The 23261-nt window shown below is 41.2% G+C and overlaps 1 protein-coding gene across 7 annotated transcripts in view; it reads right to left on the bottom strand.

Annotated features, from left to right (window-relative positions):
* The window catches only part of PCDH15 (protocadherin related 15), a 605264-nt gene that overhangs the window by 114527 nt on the left and 467476 nt on the right, over window positions 1-23261 (bottom strand). For all 7 annotated transcript variants that reach the window (XM_061635350.1, XM_061635351.1, XM_061635352.1 and 4 more), the window contains one exon: window positions 6509-6636. In XM_061635350.1, coding sequence (XP_061491334.1) covers window positions 6509-6636 — 128 coding nt within the window. The remainder of the gene's footprint in view (window positions 1-6508; window positions 6637-23261) is intronic.

Below are 23261 nucleotides of genomic sequence, written 5' to 3'. Positions count from 1 at the left end.
GTAGTACTGTATGGTATTTCTACTTTATCTTCTTCACTGTCGTGGTCTTGGGATGGTGCACTTTCTGGTTGAAATGCACCTTGACCTTCATCAAAGTAGACAGCTCTTTGGATTTCAATCCTTTCTGTTTTGGGATTTAGGATTTTGTATCCCTTTTGTTTTGTAGAATATCCAACAAAGATTCCTTCTTTTGTACTGTTTGGTTCTCTTCTGGTGTGGTATGTGACTGTACACTTTTGATCCAAACACCTTTAGATGAGCCAAACTGGGTATGCATCCATGCCATAATTAGAATGGAGTCTTGTTGCCATTCGTTTTTGTTGGCAAATGATTCTGTAGATAGGTGGCAGTATACACTGCCTCTCCCCAATGTTTCTGTGGGAGATTGGCATCTTTTAGCATTGATCTCACCATCTCAATAAGGGTTCTAAATTTTCTCTCCGAGACACTATTTTGTTCTGGCTTGTGAGGTACAGTGGTCTGATGCTCAATCCCATGTTCACGCAGAAACTGCTGGGTAGCATGAGACACGTATTCCCCCGCATTGTCAGAATGTAGTATTTGTGGCTTTCTCTGGAATTTAGTGGTCACCATTGCAATATACTCTTTGAGTTTCTGAAGCATTTGCCCTTTCTCTTTCAGTATATAGATTACAGTGAATCTTGAATAGTCATCAATAAAACTAACAATACATCTATTTCCACCATTTGAAGGAATTGGCATTTCACAAATGTTGTTGTGAATCAACTCTAGGGGGCGCTTAGTCTTCCTTTCACTCTGCTTAGGAAAACTTGGTCTTGTCTCTTTAGCTTTAACACAGCACATCTTCCCTTTCCTTGGCAGGGTTCAATTTTCATGCCTTTTACTAAATTATTCTTTTGAAGGGTATTAATCTTTGCAATGTCTTTGTGTCCAAGCCTTCTATGCCATAAATGCGAACATGGCTTGTTACAGCAGTCCTTCACAATATTAGCCTCTGGACTTTGCTGATCAATTTCATACATTCCTTTTCTCTTAGTAGCTGTGCATATAATTACACCATCTTGAGAAATTGTACAGGATTTTTGTTCAAATAGCACTGAACACCCTTTATTGGTTGCCTCACTGACAGAGATCAAATTATTAGAAATTCCTGGAGTCCAGAGCGCATTTTTAAGGTAAATCTCTTTGGTACCACTTGGCATCTGGCAAACCAGCTTTGCATTCCCTTCCCCTTTTATGGGCACTTCTTGTGAGTGAGCAACTTTAACTGAGCCTCCACATGGGGTTAGACTTTCAAATAGGGTTCTTTCATTTAACATACGGGCAGTTGCTCCACTGTCCACATATACTTTATTATTATTACATTTTTCAACATGAGTTACTTGTAAACTGTTGAAATCTTTCTTGTCTGTCTTTTTAAATCCTTTATTTTGTCCTTCAGACTTCCCTTTCCTGTCGCACTGATTTTTAAGGTGAGTCAGCGAACCACATAGAAAACAGCCCTTGGCTCTAGCACCTTTTGATTGCTTCTTTTGTTCTTCAAATCTGCACATGACTGGCATTCGGCCAGAAGTCTGTTTACTAAGGAATAAGGAAACACTGTCCTTTCCTGCAGCATCTCTTTCGCTTTGCTGAAAGAACTGCTCTCTGACTTCTGATATAATTTCATTTAGAGTCTTTTGCTGTTGTGGCAATATGAGGCAGAAAGTATTGATTGATTTTGGGAGGGAATCTAGAAACAGAGCAATTTGGGTCAGCTCATCCAATTTTGTGCTGCATTCTTGGATTCCCTGATTCAACACCATAAACTTAGTGAGGTGTTCTTCAAATGAGTCATCTCTCATTTGCAAGTTAATACAGTAGGTCCCCACTCATACGGCGGGTTACGTTGCGGACCTCCGCTGTAAAGCAGAACTCATTGAATAGAATGGGGCTCGATGCCCGAAAACCGCTGTAAAAGCGGAACAAGTGCCGTATGAGTGGGGCTTTAGTCTAATTGCATCTGAGACCGCTGTATTAGCGAAGCGCTGTAAAGTGGGGCCCCACTGTAAGACTACGTAACATTGAAATTAAATGCCCTTGACTTTTTGGCTGGTGGTTAGACTCCAGTGCAATCCACATTTCTCTGGCATTCTTACAGTTAATGATCAAAGGGATTTGTGAGTTACTCACACATTTGACAATGAGGTCCTGAACTCGATCCAAACTCTCTTTGTCTCCTCTGAGGCTTCTCCTCCTGGTTCTGGGCCTTTGATTACTTCCATTAGCTTCTGTTGCTTTAAGTGACATCCCATCCGAAACGACCACAACTTCCAGTTTCCAGGTGAGAATTTATCAAGGCTTAGCTGTTGTTCCATGGTAGCCATCGTTGAGAAAAAGGCTTAACTCTTTACTGACTAAACTCGGAAGGTCTTTGCTAGCTTCCTTGATTCGCAACACAAAAGCTCCTTTAATTACTCTGATCTTTTGCATGGCTGGGGCCCATGACCTGTTGCAGAGTGGCGAAATTGGGAATGGAGAGACTGAGTGAGCCTTTATGTGTTTGAATCTTTGCTAAAGATTACACCTTCCCTGCAAATTAGTTAGACAGACACTTTAAGCTTTAAAATAAGAAATAACTACTTTATTCTGGAAGTACATATTTGATAGGAAAGAGTCCTATATCTCATGCTTGGAGGAGAGGGAGAGACAAAGAGAATATGTATGCTCTCCCTCTCAATAGAAAGAAGTAGGAAGGAAGAAGGAGATGTGGTCAACATCCTATGCATAACAGTCTAGCAGGAAGGGAGAGACAGCAGGAGATCAAAGGATAGGTATTAGCCTAGCAATCAGGAGGTCTTCTCTCTAGCTACCCTTTTTAACCCCATGCAGCCTCAACCACAAATTGGAGTTGAACCACATATTCCAACAGAGTGGATATGAGCAATTTTATTCTCAACGTTCTTAGTGCATTTGTCAGAGATGGCTACCGAGGGTTCAAGGTTCATCCAACACTGATTTCAACAAGCCTGTCACCACTCGGAACAGCTCAGCTCAAGAGGCAAAATACCCCCCCTTTTGCTTTCCTCACTGGCACAAAATAGCCATGATTATGTGCTCACACATATGTTTGGTAATGTTTGTTTCAAGATTTATAGCACTGGCGCTCTAGCTGTCACCCAAACTTCTTCATCACCTGAAACTCCCTAGAGAACCAGGGAGCTACCTGGCCTTTGCAGTGATGGACAGGGAACCTAGGCCCTCCCCATCACACCATTCCACAGTCAGACCAGGGCCTCAAAAGAATCACCACCTCTTTCAGCCGGAAATCCTCTGGAGCACTCAGGACTCCTTCAGGCTCCCTAACTCTCCAAGGGTAGGCCATGTTAATTAACGCCCCCACTCCTACAGGGGGTATTGGTACCATCAGCCCAAATCTCACCAGGAGATTGTCTTAACTATGACAATGGGGTTATTTCAGTCCTCCCCAGACTATCCCCTGCCTGCTCTATTGCAAAGAGTAGATCTAAAGCATGTCCTGTCACATGAGTTGGGACACTGATGAATTGAGACAGCCCCATAGTTATCTTCAGGGCCATATAGGCCTCAGACTGTTAAGGTGATCCCATATAGATTTTGAAATCCCTCACAATAATAATTCAGGGGTTTCCCAACACCACACTGGAGACCACTTCAGCCAACTTAAGCAGGGAGGATGCTGGGCACCGGGGTGGGTAACATGCCAGCAACATCCCTGCTCTGTTGCAGCCCCTCACCGGGAACAAGCATTCAAATCCAGCATGTGGCCAGAAAGTCTCCTGTGATGGAATCCATATGGATGATGGCAACATCCCCTCCAGCCTATGTTTGTGCTGTATTGAGTACCCAAGTAAGATCCACAGGCACCCAAGTCTCAGTAATACACACCAGGTAGACCCCTTCTTCCACTATAAGTCACATATGATTGAAGTTTTATTATGGACCAACCTAATTTAAAAATAGTATTACAAGGCTGGAGGGGTGGCTAACAAAGCAACCTAAACCTTGTTGGCTAGGAGGGCCCCAGAAGGGGGACAGATCTTCCCTCATGTTTTGCTCAACTGCCTCAGAGTGGCATATTATTCTCTGCCCCGTATTAAACTAATTTTGTCCAGCAGAAAAGCCCCTGAACCTATTTGTATGTAACTTGGCAGGTTTTATTCATTCTACCATGTCTGCAAATTTCATTTACTTCTGTGAAAAGGAAGAAAAAATGATAGCCATGTTTAAATTTCCCAGTAGTGAAGGGGGGGGGCAAAGTGAACATGGACAGTCAAGTTGAATTGGACAATCCATGAAGCAACTTAGATTGAGGCAGTCACATAGCACCAAATCTGGATCTAAACCAAATTTTGTGGTCAGCACACACTCCCATTACCTACACAAATCTGATTGATTAGGTAGAGTTGTGTTGTTATCCACTTTACTACATTTCCCAACTGGCTGAGGTCACCCATGTGACTGATCCAGGGAGTATTTTTTTTTCTTGTATTACTTTTCATCAGGTAATCAAAATAGGAGAACATCTGGCTTAGTCCTTATAGTGATTTCTTTGAGCCTTGATAATTGATTCCTTCCCACCACCTTTATAAACATTTTGGTAATGACTACAGTCAATCCAGCGACTGTACATTTCTATAGCACATTTATGATAGTAAAACATTCTCAGTATCCTCTGCCCACTCCTTAAGCAGTTATGACTAATTTCAGGGTTTGCTTTCTTGAAGTTTTTTGTAGCTTTTGTCCCAGTGGGCCTCTTCTCTTATGGTGCTACTATCAGAGATGGTGAGAAAATATGAATTATGAGAACTTCCCCACATCTAAATCTTTAAAGTTAACATTATGAGGACTACCCTGAGGAAAAATCATGGGTGTCTAATAAATTGCTGTCATTCTCCATTAGATTTCTAGCTTCCTAAATCAGGCCCAAATAAGAGAGAATTCTTGGTAGGTCAGGCTTCCATGGCCACTTTTCAATAAGCTTGTCAGCAATTTACACTCTTCGTCATGTTGACTCCACAAAGTGCAATATGAAGAAGAAAGTAAACACATATGGGCATTGGATCCTATGGATCATCAAAGACTTGTAGTCATATGCAATCTCTTAATAAACATGGTAGTTTGTATGGTACTTTTCCCTGTTAATCCTCCCTTCATTTGCAACATCCTGGTATACAAATTTAAAAACCTAATATGAACATCAAGTAAGAAAACTGATTATAGAGCAATTATACATCTTTGTATGTATGGAAAAATACTCAAAATATTTTTAAACAAAAGTTCCCAAATACCCCTAATAGTGCAGTCATACTGCTATAGCAGTGTAACTGGTACCAGGAAAATTACTCAGGGGACCACAGAAGGGACAAAATTATTTTGGGGGAGGGTGGAGCTTTGACCATGTGTCACATTTGGAGAGTGCCGCTGCCCAATTTTGGCTGATACTTCTTCCCACAGCATCTCTTGAAGCCCATTCCACACTGCTTGCAACTTTCTGGGGAGGCTTTTCACGGGGTGCAGGTGACTTACGGGGGAGAAGAAGAGGAGCAAAGACAAGAAAGTTCCCCTCCATGAACTTAACAGCATTCATGGTTCTTAGGGTCCAAGTCTTCTTCTCTGGAGCAAAATAAGGATGCTTAGGATTCTGACTTAGGACTGGGGAGTGCTCCTCACACTCTTTACCATGTCTCTGGTGCCTATGATGGCTCTGCCCTCTTCTTTCAGAGAAGCCCTCACCAAAGAACTTTCACCAAAATCTGACACTGGGTTGTACTTTCGACACTCCACAGCTTCAGTGGGCCCCAACGAATCACTGGATCCTCTGACTGTTCTTATACCTGAAATCAACTCACCCCTTGGGTTGCAAGGCAACACACAAGTGCCCCTATATAGAACTGTAAGAAAGTAAAAGTCAATATAACAGTGATGGTGGAGACTACTGCATTTGGAGCTGCAATTTTCCAGGGGATAGCCCATGGCCACTAGTTATAATCTCATGCCAGCACCAATAGCTTAGCACCGCAACTCTAAACATGCACAAAGGCTATAAGGGGTTAACCATAAGCACACCTTTAAAATATCTTATTATTGTCTTATTTATTTATTTATTACATTTATATACCACCCCATAGCCAAAGCTCTCTGGGCGGTTTACAAAAATTAAAAATATTGAACATTAAAACAAATATATAATTAGTAATTCAGTATAATTAGTAATCAGTATAAAGTAGTAATTCAGTATAAAGGAGCAACTATAATTCATTATTTAAGAGTAAAGTAATTTAACCAGTTGTGAAGTATCTATTGTTTTATTTACAAGCAAATCTTCAACTGAAATCTGTATGTATACAAAGCGGCATCCTTGCATCCTGATAGACTTGATGGTAAGTGTTAGAACAGGGAGCCACACTTGCTTTATAGCTACACCTTTTAAGATGTCCACATGAACATATTTCAAAGATTAAGTATCCTCAGCCTCAGTAGTGTATTTGTTTAATGGGATTCTCACCTTCACTTTCATCACAGAAGAAAACATTCTAGCATCTTCAGACACACCACCTATGTAGAGCTTTTTTGTGAAGATAGGCGCATGGTCATTTTCATCTTGTACTTCAATGAACACCTTGGCAGTATTACCTACAATAAAAACAAGACATTAGCAGAATTTGGCTACATTTAATGCTGTTCCCTAAAGGGCAAATCTGAAGAGAGACGCATAAAAGGAATGAGATTTACAGCAATAATACCCTGATCCTAAAGGCCTACATAGGCACACTGTGCACATTGGACACAGTGACCTGCTGCTGATGTTACTACTGTTTGAAAGGGAGATAACAACACTTGTAGTTAGTTACCAGAACCAGCAGGGGATAACAGACAGAGAAAGTAATCCTTGTGTTCCTCTCAGTCTTTGTAACTAAGAAAGCTACCTTGTTTGTCTTGCCCCTCTTCCCTCTTCTTCACCAGATCACTCTCTCCTTTGTTCTCTGACTATATGTAAGGATGTGCTCTCGCTCAGACATGGCTTTGTACACTAGAAGTAAACAAACCTTTAACTCTGTTTCTCACCTTCACCTGTGGTCTCAACAGACTGTTTATTGTTGCAATTGCTGTTAGACTTTGCTGACTTCCCATAGCTACAGTGATAGTCTGTATGAGATTTGCTGGGCTATGCATGTCCATTATATAATGTTTCTTCAATGCATGGAGTTCTGATGATGTAGCTTATTTATTTGATTTATATCTCGCCCTTCCTCCCAGTAGGAGCCCAGGGCGGCAAACAAAAGCACTAAAAACACTTTAAAACATCATAAAAACAGACTTTAAAACATATTAAAACAAAACATCTTTAAAAACATTTTTTTAAAAGCTGTAAAAAACATCTTTAAAAAAAAAGTTTAAAAGCATCTTAAAAAGCAATTCCAACACAGACACAGAATGAGATATGGTCTCTGCTTAAAAGTCTTGTTGAAAGAGGAAGGTAGAAGATAACAGAGATGGCGCCTATCTAATATTTAAAGGGAGGGAATTCAAGGGTAGGTGCCACTACACTAAAGGTCCATTTCCTAAATAACAAGTTGCTAAAATGTCTACAAGGGCATTTAAATGAAGTGTTCCTAATGCTGCCTTTATGTCTATTTGCTATTTCCTTAGCTACGGAATGACTTTGTGTAGTATCACTGCCCTGCATATGACCATGGTCATGGTAGTGGTCTTTTATTTTATTTATTATTAAATTTATATCCCACCATTCCTCCCAGAAGGAGCCCAGGATGGTAAACAAGCGATAAAACACTAGAAACATCTATAAAACACTAGAAACATCTATAAAACATATTTAAAACAAAGCATATTGAAAATATTTTTTAAAATCTTTAAAAAAAATTCCAACACAGATGCAGACTGGCATAAGGTCTCTATTTAAAAAGGCTTGTTGAAAGAGGAAGGTCTTGAGTAGGTGCCAAAAAGATTACAGAGATGGTCCCTGTCTAATATTTAAGGGGAGGGAATTCCAAAGAATATGTGCCACAGTTCTAAAGATCCACTTCCTATGATGTGAAGAATGATATCTGTAGGAGGCCCTCACCTGCAGAGTGCAGTGATCAACTGGGTATATAAAGGGTAAGACGATATTTCAGGTATCCTGGTCCCAAGCTGTTTAGGGCTTTATACACTTTATATGCGGTACCATGTTGGCAATGTCCTGCTCCAGAGAGCAATCATGCCACCATATTTTGCACCAGCTGCAGCTTCCGGATCAACCTCAAGGGCAGCCCCACATAGAGTGCATTATAGTAATCCAGCCTGGAGACTACCACTGTGACAACAGTGGTCACATTATCCTGGTCCAGAAATGGCTGCAGAAGTCTTACCAGCTGATAAAAGGCATTCCTAGCCACTGATCACCTGGGCCTCTGAACCTGCTCTTTCAGAGGGAGTACAACCCCATTCAAAGCAGGCAATTGACCAGTTATCTGGACTAGGGATCTACCTACTCACAGTGCCTCTATCTAGCTAAGATTCAGAGTCAGTTTACTGGCCCTCATCCAGCCCACTGAGTCCAGCAACTGGTCCAAGGCTTGCACGGTCTCTTCCAATTTGGATGTTACTAAAAAATAGAGCTGGGTATCATCAGCATACTGTGACACCTTGCCCCAAGTCACCTGATGACCACTCCCAATGGTTTCATATAGGTGTTAAACAGCACTGGGGGGAAAATGGCACCCTGAGGCACCCGACAACTGCCTGGGGACCAAAAGACCATTCCCCCAATGCTATTCTCTGAAACCGACCCTGGAAATAGGATTGGAACCACTATAAAACAGTGCTTTCGATACCTATCTTTGTAAATGTCGGCTCAGAAGGCTACCATGGGTGAATGGTATCAAAACCTGCTGAGAGATCAAATAAGGTTGAACTCCGCATGTCCTTCTCCCAATAAAAGTCATCCATCTGGGCTGCATGGCTGATTCAGTCCCATAACCATGCCTAAACCCCGATTGGAATTACTTTTGCAATGGCATAGATCCAGGCTGCCATGCTAGTTCATGCACCCTGCTATTTTACGGACATCACACACGATCTTATAACTTACTAAATTTATAACCCACCCTTTCTCCCAAAGGAGCCAGAAGTTATGACAGTGCACTGGTATAATAGTGACTGCAGTTTATTCTGAGAACAGCCTGGAATATCATAACATTGGGTTATTAATCACACAAAGACAGTTTCTTTGCAAAGGAGTTGTGGGGGTGGGTGGGTAGGAAAGTGTTAGAGGTGAAGCTTTAATGGACTGGAAGAAGACCCAAGGATGTAGGATTTGTGAGGTTTGTATCTTATAACACAAAATGAAGAGACTGACGAGGGCTGATGTGGGACCAGTCACAGCAAGCCTTTGTTTTGTGTTTCTCTGGCCTATAAAAGTCTTGGTAGGCATCTATGTCTCCAAACTCTGGCATCATCATTGGATAAGACTAAAGCATTCTAATAAAATGAAATCTGGTCTCGTATTAGTAACTACAATTTGGTTCCCAACGTGAATTGAGTATGAGCAATCATGCTAATCCATACTAAAATGGATACCGAATTCATTGCAGCCACACCATAGATCTTAGATGTGAAAGGATCTCCTTTTCAGTAACCATGAACCACGAGTGCATAAAGCTTCAACATCAATATGAAAAGTATACAGCAATCTAAAGAAGAAGAAAAATACAACCACAAACAACCTCATATCACTTTCAGACTCCATAATCAAAGAAGTTGACACATTGTTGAAAACAGTGAAAACTCAGATTCCTGAAAGAAATCCCATTTGCCAGTGAGAAATGATTTCCTTTCAGAGTTGATTCTTTTCCATGACAGAAAGTTATGGTTGTTTTTTTTAATAGTGCTATATATGGGACATGTTTTCTTCATATCCGTCACCCTGATTATTTTGGTTTCTTTTGTTTTCAAGTGCATTTCTGAACAGAGTTGCATAGCTGTCACTGGATTGGAAACATACCAGTTCCTATATTGGCAGAGGCATCAACAATATTATGACTTCTGTAGTCCAACCACTGGGAAAAATATAACTTCATAAGAAACACTTAATCTGATACTTTATATACATGAGAAGATAAACATAGAATTGCCAATACTTCAGCAGAATATCCATTTATTCCATTTCTTTGTAGATGTCTACAGTTGTTTTTTTAAGGGACTGGTGTAGATATGCTCTTAAATGGGAAAATATTCACTAATTGGCAAAAAACCTTGGGGTTTAAGAACATACGTATAGCCAACAGATATTTCTATCAAACTTTTAAAAGCAGGGAAGTTGGGCAGCTATAGTGAATGCACCAGAGTAGCAGGAGACCTGATCTCCTCTCTGAGATACTGGACTGCCCTACAAATTTGTCAAAATGCAAACACAATTTGGGTTGGTCTTTCACAGTCCAATCCACTTCCCATGTAGCTTGGAAGACTATGGTAACATGTGCCTTTGAGAATATGGGAAGTGGAGGCAACACCTGCAATCTCAAAAAATGGAGAATTACATGTTTGTGGGTGTTCTTCTTACTTTGCTTCTTTTCTGTGTTACTACAGTTTCTACAGAGAATCTAACCTAGAAAATTATATTTCGCTCATTATTCATCCTAGAAATCTGTGTCAGATTCATTTTTATTAATTTCAAAGCCTTTTTATTGATCAGTGTCATACGATGGTGAAGATAGCCTTTTGTGTTTCAAACTGGAGGCTATGCTCTATTTGTATTTTGGGTGCATTAACAGTTGAATCTGAAACTGCAGTTTGATGTAAAATCAGTCTGATTACAATATGTTGCTACTGATGCAATGACTCTAGCTGCTGGAGAAAACAAACTGGGCCTGCCCAAAATGCATGTGTTCAGCCTTCTATGCTTAAACTACTCCACTTAAGGAAAGATGGTCATGTTCAATTAAAAACATAGAGCACACCTAGAATTTTGCTAGAAAAATATCATCTCCCTCTGTTTTATCTTGTGCAAACTGAGACACTCATGTCCATTGGACACTATTCTGCAGAGCAGTCAGTGCCATTATTCCACAATTATTTTTGGAGCCTTTTTTAGTGTTGCAAAATGTTGCTGTACTTCACATATTCATAGAAACAGAAGCAAAAGAAAATGATTTACTATAGGAACTTCACTAAAATTGCAAAGTAAATCAAACATATTTAAAGTGACTATCTGAACTATATCAATTGTTTTAATATGGTTGCTTCCTCTCTGCTAAAACAAGATCAGCACAGAACATGTCTTGTTTCTGTTCTTTGGGCTGATTGCAGGTGTTGCCACCACTCACCATATTCTCAAAGGCTATTATTGAATTTTAATCCAGGAGGTATTTAATCCAGGAGATAAGAAATGGGATCCTGTGCAAGTTAGTTGAGAATGGATTGATCATTTGCATGCTTATTGAGTTCAGTTGGATTTACTCCGATGCAATCATGCTCGAGAATGAAATGAACTGCCTTCAAGTCAATTCTGACTTATGGCGACCCTATGAATAGGTTTTTATGGTAAGCAGTATTCAGAGGTGGATTAATATTGCTTCCTCTGAGGCTGGGAGGCAGTGATTGGCCCAAGGTCACCCAGTGAGCTTCATGGCTGTATGGGGATTCGAACCCTGGTCTCCCAGGTCATAGTCCTAGGATACGTAAAACTGACCATGGGGGAGGAGGAGGGTGGAGGGGAGGAGGGGGATAGGGAAGGAGGGGATGGAGGAGAGGAAGGGAGGGGGAGGGAAGGGGCAAGAGGGAGGGGATAGGAGGGAGGAGGAAAGGTTTGATCGTTTGCATGCTTTTTGAGTTCAGTGGGATTTACTCCTGTGCAGTCATGCTTAGGATAGGTGAAATGGGGAGGGGCAGGGAGGGGAGGAGGAGGGCAGGAATGGGAGGGGATTGGATGGGTGGGCACTGGGCAGAGGGGAAGACCCTTTCCTTTCCAAAAGGAAAACATTGTGAACAGTATCATTCTTTTTCAGGGTTTCCCCCACTTTTTATTCTACAGCAGGCACATGTACCCTCCCACCCAAATTTAAACCAAAGCTGTCCCTGGCCACATCCACACCAGGCCTTTATTTCACTTTGGACGGTCATGCTTTCTCTCAAAGAATCCTGAGAAGTGTAGGTGGTGAAGGGTGGTGAGAGTGGCTAGGAGATGCCCTGTTCCCCTCACAGAGCTTTAGTCAGAGCAGCTGACTGTTAAACCACTCTGGCCAATGGAGCTCTGCCAGGAGAATAGGAGTCTCCTGTCAGCACCCTTCACAAACTACACTTCCCAGGATTCTTTGGGAGAAGCCATTACTGTCTCAAGTGAAATAAAGGTATGGTATGGGTGTGGCCCTCTGATTAGGCAAGCCCAGCAGCTGTGAGTCTGACAGTTGGTTCTTACTGAGTATGCCCAGCTAATCATTGAGTTCTATGCTAAATTAATTAAAAATCAGCCAGGCATTTTTTTTTAAACTTTTAAACTGCAGAAGATGAAGGTCAGCATATGGGGCAAGGTCAGTAATAGGATTACAGGTACTCTGTGAACATTGCTGATTTTTAATGAATTTCAACAGATTATGAGAACACTGACAGAAAAATGTCCAACAAGGATCTGGTTTTTTTCTATTTTTGCACTTTGAACTCTCGATTCTCTCTGACTGTTCTGTGTATCACCATTAAAATTTAGAGGGTTGTTAAGCAAGTGTTTCTGAGTTCAGGACTATAAGTTTTGTAAGGTTTTGTTTTAAAATGAGCTTATGGGAAGCATCGAATGGCATGGGGGTATTTTCAATTTAACATTGAGGAATGCGAAAAATCCATGCTGTCTATAGTATACAGCCACTCTTGTGGCTGTATAAACAGTGTAATTAAAGTTCACTCTGTTACAAAAGTTTTAACAAGTCAAGAGACAAATGGCCATTTTTAATATGTCAGTAATGTGTAGGACCACCACAAAATGATTCTTTCAGAGCTTTCTGTTGCAGACACTCCAGTGTTGCCAAGCTTCATAATAAGCAGCACTGGGCATTGGGAGCAAGGAGTGGGGATGGTTGAAGAATCACACTGTAGTGGCTTATCATAAAACACACACGTAACAATTGACATTTGGAATCAGAAAAAATATACAGGGGAATTTGAGTAGTGAGACTAGATTTTTGTTCATTTTTGTTCGTTGACAAGCTATGGAATTGTCATCACCAGGTGTCATGAGATAAGGGCAGGGTGAGGGAAAGAAAAGGCAGAGGAGAAGCAAGGTGGAGATTATCCATAATCAGGAAGAAAACAAGAGCAGAATCTCCTTGTTGTTCAGAGATTCAAGTAGACATGACCCAGAAAACTATAGCGGCGAGAACTACCGATTAGTGATAAGTAACTATATGGCCAGAACCGATGGTTCACTGGCAGAACTCCTGCTCGACATCCTTCAGTCACATGATCGAGACCCAATGGAGCCTTGACAGAAACAGAAACTGAATGGTTCAAGACATCCTTTTCTGGTCCTCAAGAGGATGGGATGGGAAGGAAGAGTACAGAAAGGAGGCAAGGCAGGTCAATTGCTACAGTATGAAGGAGAGCTTCTAGTAAGCAACTTGCTTTAACAAAGGCTGGAGGTGACCTGAGGCCTTTTGAACTGCTGCCTTCAATCCACTTCTTCTATGTTCCTCCCCCCACCCCTCGAAGACAAACTGCATATGCTTAAAGGGCCTGAAAATAGACACTTCCACTCTGTGTCCTCCCACTTGGTGGACTAGCATGGGCTATATGGGAGGCATTTGGTTCCCCAGCCCAGGAAAAGATGCCCATGAGAGTCCTGGCTCCAGTTCTACAAGTCCTGGTATGGTGGGATTCATTTCAGTAGGCTCCTGTCTGCCAGCCTCCAGGCCAATAGATCTCTGATCCAGTGATCAGGCTCAGAGTTAGGGACCTGGTACAGCTCCTCAGCCAATGGTCCTGTAGCCTCTGATTCAGTGTGCTGGCTGCTGCTGTATTCCAGGGCCAAGACCAAATACAGAAATTAGAAGCTGGTATCAGTTTTTCAATGTTAGAAAGATATTTCCTGCTATGAACATTAAAAAATGTGTGAGATTTTAGTTCTAACTTCAACACTGAATGGAACAACCTTGTGTTCCAATGCTCTATCCAGAGTAGGGATTTGCTAGAATTCCACCCAATTCGGATTTGGTACCAAATTTTCCATTAATTTGCTTATTCTCAATAGCTGAGGGTTGGATTTTAATGTAGTGAATTTCCATGGTTATTTTTGAAAATAGACTTTAAACAAAATCCATCTCTAAAACATTGATTGTAAGAATGATAACTTATCAATATTTCCTTTTAAAATATCAATATTAATATCAATATTTTTTCAGAGCAGAAAAAACATGGATCCGTAAAAGCAGCAGCTAGGGGATACAGGGGAAAAAATTGAATTGATGCTGTTGACCATTGAACTGTACTGTCACTGAGTTTATTTTCCATCAAGTCTGCAAGTCTGGAAATCTGTAGCTAGAAGGAGTTATGTCTTTGCCCAGTCTGGGAACGGACAGCCAAGGCCGTTGCCATGGTAGCATCAAGATAGACTGGGAGAGTTCTAGCAGCTATCTGTGTTGAGCTGAGTCTTCTGTATATTGCCTCTGAACTGAGAGGTTGTCTTCTGTGTTTACCTTTGGAGAGAGATGTACCAGAAGGGGGGGTGACTGAAGAAACTCTACATGTTTTTACTCTTAAGCCTGTTGGCCCTAATGTCTTAATAAAGACTCTTAACCTGATCTAATGCATCTGAGAAGTTTCTTGCTCAACTTAACTCCAACGTAACGTATGCTGTGTCACGCAAGAACCGCCACCATCAACAGATGCAAGCCTGTTAGGTTGATGGAACACTTTCGAACCAGCACTGGCAAACAGATCCCATCCCTAATCCAGAGTCCTGCTGGCTTCCTCCAGCCAGGATGGGAGTTGAGAGTTCCCTCCTTCCCTCCCCATAATTTTTTACTTTTACTGTTTTACCACCTCTTGTGACACCACTGGGATGGAAAATACCTATGCCAGTTCCATACTGGCATAGGCCAGGGTTGTTTCCTGTGGCCATGTTGGGGGAATGAGAAGGATTTGGATCCAGTGCATTCAAGACTGCCTGTGACACATCCTATTTTGACTCGTACTGCCAGTGGTAGATCTACACCCATAAAGCTTTCCATGGGCATACTGGAGGTTCTTTTGCCCCATCAGAATGTCCATCAGCCAGCCTTCAGCAGCGGTTAAGATTGCTGTTAAGCCTCATTCACACCATACATTTTCCCCACTATTATTTCACTTTAAACAGTGCTAAGAGTTGGTAGGAGACTCCTATTCTCTTCACAGAGCTATAGTTTCCCAAGAGGTTTAACAGTCAATCTCTCTTTCCAGGGAACTCTGGGAATTGTAGCTCTTTGAGGTGAATAGATGTCTCCTAATGACTCTCAGCACCCTTTACACACTACACTTCAAGGTTTTTCTGGGGGAAGCCACGACTGTTTAAAGTGGAATAATAGTGGAATAAATGTATAGTGTGAATGTGGCATTAGGAACTGCAGCATTGAAATTTATTTATTTTATTTTTGAAATGTTTTTGTTTTTGAAACATTGAAATGTTCTTGGCTCGTCCCTTACTACAGTTAATTCTTAAGTGAAAGAATATTTTCCACAATTACAGTGCCTTGCAACAGTAATCAGACCCCTGACCAATGCTCATCACCACATCACAGTTCTGGCAAACTCCAGACATGCTTTCAGATGGTACTTTTTGAGTAATGGCTTCTTTCTTGCCACCCTCCCATACAGGCCAGTGTTATGCAGAGCTGTTGATATGGTTGACAGGTGCACCATTACTCCACTCCCAACCACTGAACTCTGTAGCTCCTTCAAAGTGATTGTTGGCCTCTCTGTGGCTTCTCTCACAAGTCTTCTTCTTGTTCAAGCACTGGGTTTTGAGGGGCAGCCTTTTCTTGGCAGTGCCTGGGTGGTGTGATGCAGCTTCCACTTCTTCATTATTGATCCAGCTGTGCTCACTGGGATATCCAAACACTTGGATATTATTTTGTACCCTTTTCCTAATCTACGCATTTGTATTACATTATCTCTCTCTCTTCTGTAGAATGCTCTTTGGTCTTCATTTTCCTTCAGATCTACAGCCTGACCAATAATCTTTCAACAGTGGGGTTTTGATCCTTTCAATGTGACAGCAACTTCACAGATGGAGGCCGATGGTAAAGTAATTGTGTCCTCGATAGCGTAATTTCTTTCATCTGTGTAAACTGGGAGCTTCCACAGCACAGGGGTTGAATTCTTATGCAAGCAACATGTTTCAGTTTTTTATGTTTCTTACAAACATTTCCCAACATAAAACCAATGTCACCTTACAATAACTGATTCTGAATTTCAGTGTTTCAAAATAAAATATCATACAGAATGAAATTACAATGTACCATTTGTAATTCAGTAATATGAGAGCATTGGTCAAGGGTTTGATTATTTTTGCAAGTCACTGTATATCCTGTATAAGTGTTCCTGATTTACAGAGATTGTAAATAACTAGTTAATGACAGGAGGAAATATTAATTTAAGTTCAATGTTTGCAGGACAGCATAAATTTGCATACTATATTTAAAATGTACAACAGGACATAAGAAGTGAACTGTATTATAATTTCTAAGTATGGTTTTCTATTAAAAGGTTAGATATAACTGAATCGACTGTCAACTTTTTAAAAGAGGTAAGCAAGCTTAAACGTTACAATGAAAGACAACTACCAGTACAACTAGCAGACCTTGACTGTGATTGTTTCCATTACTTCTAGGCCATGGACAGAAAGCCCAGACTTGAGTAACCTTGGAGTATTTTCAACATTACTTAGCCCAAAATATTTTTTCAAATGTCAAGTAATCTCCTCTGCATAATTAAAATTATTCTGCTATTTCTGTCTCTTTTAATTTCTGACATTAAACTATTAAAGCCTTTAGTCCCTATAGTTATTTATATACATACATTAATCTACCTTCCAGCTGAAACTTCAGTGACATTTAATTTCATTAACACCTTCATTTCAGCTCATCAGTTCATTTTCATACATGGCCTATATTTCATTGGCTTTGGCAGTTTGAGAACACAGCATCTGTGAGTCATTCATCATTTAACTCTTTCCTTCTAATAAGATTCCAAACAATCAGCAGCTGACTGCAATAAAATAATTACATGTCAAAATATAGCTATCGGTTTGTCTTCCGGTCTGGGTTAACAGATGCTAAAATCCCAGTTCTCATTCTTCACACAAGCAGATACAGATGTGAGAGGGAGATAGTTGTTTTGACTATAGGGGCAACAGCAAACAAAAACAAAACCACCATATGTGACTTAAAAATATCCAATCTATCTATATATACCCTAACTCCTAACATACTTTAGTGTCACTCTCTAGTAAGACCATGAAATGGAATCCAGTGCGAAGCTAGGGAGATGAAGGGTACAACGTTTTCGTGAAGGAGCAGGCTCTCGTCTCAAGGTTCTTCAGTTATATAGGGAAAACATAAGAAGTATAATCCTGCCTCTTTTCCCCAGGATTGTTTTTAAACCATAGAAGCTTTCACCCCCCTCCACGAGTTATGCTCCAAGCAATCATTATCATGTGGAAGGAGAATGCAAGGTTCACCTCAGGGTTCTATACCATGGTGGGAGCTTACCTGTGTAGAGGAATGTCCCCTCTACAGACATGCCCTTCAAAAGAAATGGCAGAGGGTTGTAGTTGATGGGGACACAACAGTGGGGGTCGGGTCAATGCATGTGGTCCCTCTTTACATCACCCTATGCAATTATTATTAATCATGTGAGGGGAAATAACTGAGTAGGGTTTTTAGGTTTTAAATATCAGGCTTTATTTTCAATACAGAAACTGTGCAACCTCTACAAATGAGGAAATGGCAAACTCTTCCTAGCATCACTTTACAATCATGCATTAATCTATCTGCTGCTGTAGAAACATTGGCTTGGATCTGAAGTTGTCATTGGCTTGGATCCAAAGATATCCTTTTGCTGGCAGAAAGTCTCTTCCACTCAAGTTAGGGTTATTTCTGACTGGGGATGGAAAGATCTGTCCATTTCTATTTCTCATTTTTCCAATCTTAAATTCTATTCTCAATCATTAAGGATCAGATTTCAATGTAGCAAATTCCCGTGGCTATTTTTGTAAACAGACATTTTTTTAAAAAAACAAGGTCCACCTCTAAAACATTGATTGGAAAAATTATAATTTACTGATTTCCTTTAAAAATATTGACAATTCCTTCAAAATATCAATATTTTATCGATATTTCCATCAAAATATTGAATTTCCTTTAAAAATATTGATATTAATATTAATATTTTTTTCTGAGCAAAAGAACCACCCTGGATCAGTAAAGCAGAGGCTAGCAGATACAGAACAAACTCAAATAGATGCCAGCCTGTTAGGTCGACGGAATGCTTTCGAACTGGCGCTGGTCAACAAATCCCACCCCTATTCCCAATGAAAAATATTAGACATGATGCTGCATCTGCTTTTGATTTACACTGGCACACCCATACTTCTACATTATAAAATATGTCTTTAAAAGAAAAGCATGATGAATGATGCTTCTAAAACATTTTGCACTCAGTAAAGATGATGCTGGGATAATACAACAGGATGTAAACAGGCAACATGATAGTAATATATAAAATGTTCTACACTTTTAAGACTTCATCTGGATGTGAATGCTAAAGTCTTACTGAAGTCAAGTGAAAGATTATAGCATGGGCTGTCAACCAGTGCGCCCATGAAATGTCTCAATAAATGTCCCCTCAAAAATCCACAATGCTCTTTGTTCTTCCTGCTCAATTTCTGTTTGTACTGGTCCTGGTACTATTCAAAAACAATCCACTGTCTGTTCAGACAGCAGTCTTCCTAACAAACGATGTCCTTGGCAACTTGTCCACTGACTAACAAGGAACATTTCAGCCATTTTGGACCATTAACCCTCTCCTCCCCAGCTCCCGAAACATACAATTATATGCACGTGACAAATATTTATTGAGCTTCATGGGACTTAAATGGTCTTAATTGGTTTAATTGATGCTATTCAAAAACAATCTACTGGCTTTTCAGACAGCAGTCTTCCTAACAAAAGATGTGCTTGGCAACTTGGGCATTGACTAACAAGGAACATTTCAGCCATTTTGGACCATTAACCCTCTCCTCCCCAGCCTCCGAAACATACAATTATATGCACATGACAAATATTTATTGAGCTTCACGGGACAATTGGTGCTATTCAAAAACAATCCACTGGCTTTTCAGACAGCAGTCTTCCTAACAAAAGATGTGCTTGGCAACTTGGGCATTGACTAACAAGGAACATTTCAGCCATTTTGGACCATTAGTCCTCTCCTCCCCAGCCCCCCCAACATATAATTATATGCACTTGACAAATATTTATTGAGCTTCGTGAGACTCACATCTACTATGGGGGCACCCAACTCCTCCCCCAATGGAATTTCCAGCACAAACAGCTATTCTGTTCCAAAGTGGGCTAACAGCAGATGGTTATTTCTCTTGCAAAGACTGCTTTCATTAAATCGTGGGTGAGCAGCATAATTGGATGGGTATCAGCAATCATTTATTTAGCCAGGATTTATTTAATGATTTGCCAGGATGTTCTTGCACGTTGGCAGGTAAAATAAACTAATAGTTTAACTTAGTTTTGCTTTAAAAACCTGGCTTGATCCACGAAGATTACAGTACTTTAATGACAAATCTTGCTTATCATTTCAATTCATCAGTCATCTGCCTTCTAAACAATTAATCAATTGTTTAATCTAGTACATGTAAATACATTTGTTTATTCCCAAACTTCAATAAATCTGCCCTGTTGACACAATGAAGGAAGTGTAAAATAATTACATTGTAGTACAATTTAATAATCAAGAGCTGCAACTTAGCACATTGGCCATTCTTAATGGGAGATACAGAACATGATGCCAGCAGAAGAAACAGAGCCCTCTTCCTTGCGACTCCTGAGTCTCCCCACCCCCCAAAAAATCGCCTATGGAGGATTCCCTCCAAAAGTCTGTTATACAAGCATTTATTTTTGATATTGTGAGAAAATTACATTGCCTTAAAATGTGTGGCAGCTGCCGACCCATGTCTCCTCCCCATGGATTCGGACGATATTTAGTTGAAACAGTGATGGCCACCAACATGGATGGCTTTAATATAGTATTAGACAAATTCATGGAAAAGGCGGCTTTTAATGTCTACTAGCCACAATGGCTCTGCTCTGTCTCCAGTGTCGGAGGCAGTGAGCCTCTGAAGACTGGTTGCTGGGATTCACAAGTGGGGAAGAGAACTGTTGTTTTCAGAACCTCCTTGCTGGCTTCCCATAGGCACAGAGAATGGACTAGATGGGCCATTGGCATGATCCAGAAAGGCTTCTCTTGCGTTCTTAAAGCAGACACATGATAGGACGTCACTGCATTCAGCAATCCCCTAATATCTGTACGTAGCTGGCAATGAAGTTTGGGCAATGACATAATAGAACCGAAATAGCTGAAAAAAATGAAATCAAATAAATGAACTTGACTAGTTCAATAAGCTATTAATTAAACTGATGAAAGCTTTCCAGAAGAGTAGCCATGTTAGTCTGTTGCAGCAGAAACAAGAGAGTGTCTTTTGGTATCTTAAAGACTGACAAGTTCAGTTTTTAAGATGCCACAATTCTCTTGGTTTACTTTGGCTAAAGCTTGAAGATCTAATTCTAACACAACTCATTATTCATCAGATTTTCAGACATGTTCACTGCCAGGGCTGGTGCCAGGCATGACTGGGCCCTTGGGCATCAGCCTGCCTGGGCCTGCAGTGCCGTACAGCCAAATACTTCCTCCTGGTACAGGCAGTGCGAGGCTTAATGAGGCTTAAATAAGGCCAGCCTGCCCCACCTACCTCTTGAGTCAGCATGCTCACATCTGCTGTCAACCAAGATAGAGGCAAGGGTGTCAACCTCTGAGGGACGCCCCTGCCTCCACACTGGGTGATGGTGTGTGTGTGCACTGATGCTCTAACATGACAGGTAGGTGGGGCAGGCAGTCTTATTGAAGGTTGCACTGTCTGCACTGGGGAGGTGCCTCGGATTGTCTGCTTCATGATCTGTGGCAGCGTCAGATCATATGACCCAATGCTGCTGCAAATTGTGGAGCAGGAGTATCACCCTACCACCTAAAGGAGGGGTCCCTCTGGGCTGCAGGGGCCGTTGACCAGGGCCCAACCTGGCCACCTGCTGGTGCTGGGCCTGATCACTGGCCTAAGCAGAAGTAATAACAAGACATACTCAACATTTATTACATATGTACCAACTGGATAAGTATATATGGTTCATAAGCTGGTCAGGGCCAGTGAATCACCCTGATTCCTTACTCTTGGTTAAAAGCCTGGCAAGAGTCTACCCTTCCCAACGCCCACTCTATCACATGCATGAATTCTCCCATACTTCCCATGTAAGCCTTAACTATGGTTAATGGTAACATTTGAACCTACTTTAACTATGGTAATTGCAAGCAAGTTCCCTCTTCACTGGGGTTTCAAACCTGCTTCAAACCATGGTTAAGATGGCTAACTTAAGATTGTTAAAGCCAATGCAGATGGGGGTAGCATGGGGGGGGGGTTGTTCAGAAGAGGAGAGAGGCTAGGGGGAGGAAGTGCCCAATCCACGGCCCCTTCCAATCTCTTAACCATGTTTAACAGACTGAAAGTGTTACATCTGCACCAGATCTCTGCCTAATTCCCATACCATCTCTGGAAAAAACAGAGATTCCCCAGTGTGAAGTTGATCTTGCAGATACACAACTCAAAGGGTGGACTGGGATTCCTCTTTAATAATAACTCGAGCCTCTGTCGGGTATGTGTTAACTTGGATCCTGCCTTGAGCAGGGTCTTGGACTCAATGGCCGTATGGGCCCCTTCCAACTCTACTATCCTATGATTCTTCTTCTTCTCAACTGAGCTTTTCTCTTGCTGGGATGTCTGCTCACTGATGAAGAGCAGACTCCCTTGTCAGAAAGTTTCCGGTAAGGAAACTGAATTTGATCTCTGTATTGTACCCATTTTTGCCCATGCTCACGCTTTTCTGTGTCTGTGAGCAGATGGAGAGGCCAAGTTTGAGATAGGATACTGCCTTCTACCTTTTGCCCTCTGCCTCTCTCACTGACCAGGTTCAGCTGCCTATTGATTCCATGGGACAAGCAGCAGCATGCTTGTAGGAGTGTGCATTAGCAATAGTTACAGACAAGGAATTACAAACTTGTTTCCAGTCATGCCATATGGTGAATTGAGCACTATTGTTGCTTAGTTGGGAGTCATATGTAGTTCTCATTCATGTGAAGCTAGTATTCCAGCTGTTCTGGGAAATAACACCAATTGCCACATGTAACCTTAGGAAGTAGCATAGATTCTTCATCACACCTATTCATTTAAAGTAGGGATGGGGAACCTGTGCCTCTGTCCCTCCAGATGGAGTTGTTGGACTACAACTCCCCTCAGCTCTAGTCAGCATGGCCAATGGTCAGAGATGATGGGAGCTGTAGTCTAACAATATCAATGGAGTGCCCACAGGTTTCCTATCCCTGATTTAAAGGGAACTACCAGTAAACATGTTTTTTTGTACTAGATGTGTACTGATATATAGGAAATAGAAATTTTAAAACAGCACAGATCTTTTCAAAAGCAATATGTAGCAAAGTTGCCTAATTTCATCATAAAGGTGGGGATGGTGGGTGTCAAGAATACCTAACTTTGAACTAAAGTTGGTCAAGATAAAATGGTTCAACCAGAGGGAATTCTGGAAGCTTTGTTGATCCCTGGAATACTCTGCTAGAGAAGTCCAAGGCTTTAGTGCCAGACAAGCAATTTGCTAATGTCAAGAAGATGCAACTGAACCTTATCTGTTATCTCTTATCTGCTTCCTGAGATCAAAGTCAGGGAGAGTTGGTATTGCAGATGAGGACAGCTGGGTGGGACTGTCTAGCCCCCCTTATCTTCAAAGGAGGTTATCATGGAAGGGGCACCTAGGATGGCTAATTGGTCCCCTCCTTGTTGCCAGCTAAACCCCATAAAAATGAAGGGTGATCCTTCAGTTACTTGTTCCCATTCTCTTATTCCAACTGCCTTGACCTGCCTGATGATGCTGACACGCTGTTTGGAACCA

Source organism: Rhineura floridana, chromosome 7 (assembly GCF_030035675.1).
Source record: "Rhineura floridana isolate rRhiFlo1 chromosome 7, rRhiFlo1.hap2, whole genome shotgun sequence".
Classification (NCBI taxonomy): domain Eukaryota; kingdom Metazoa; phylum Chordata; class Lepidosauria; order Squamata; family Rhineuridae; genus Rhineura; species Rhineura floridana.
This window is presented reverse-complemented; position numbering and strand designations above follow the sequence as displayed.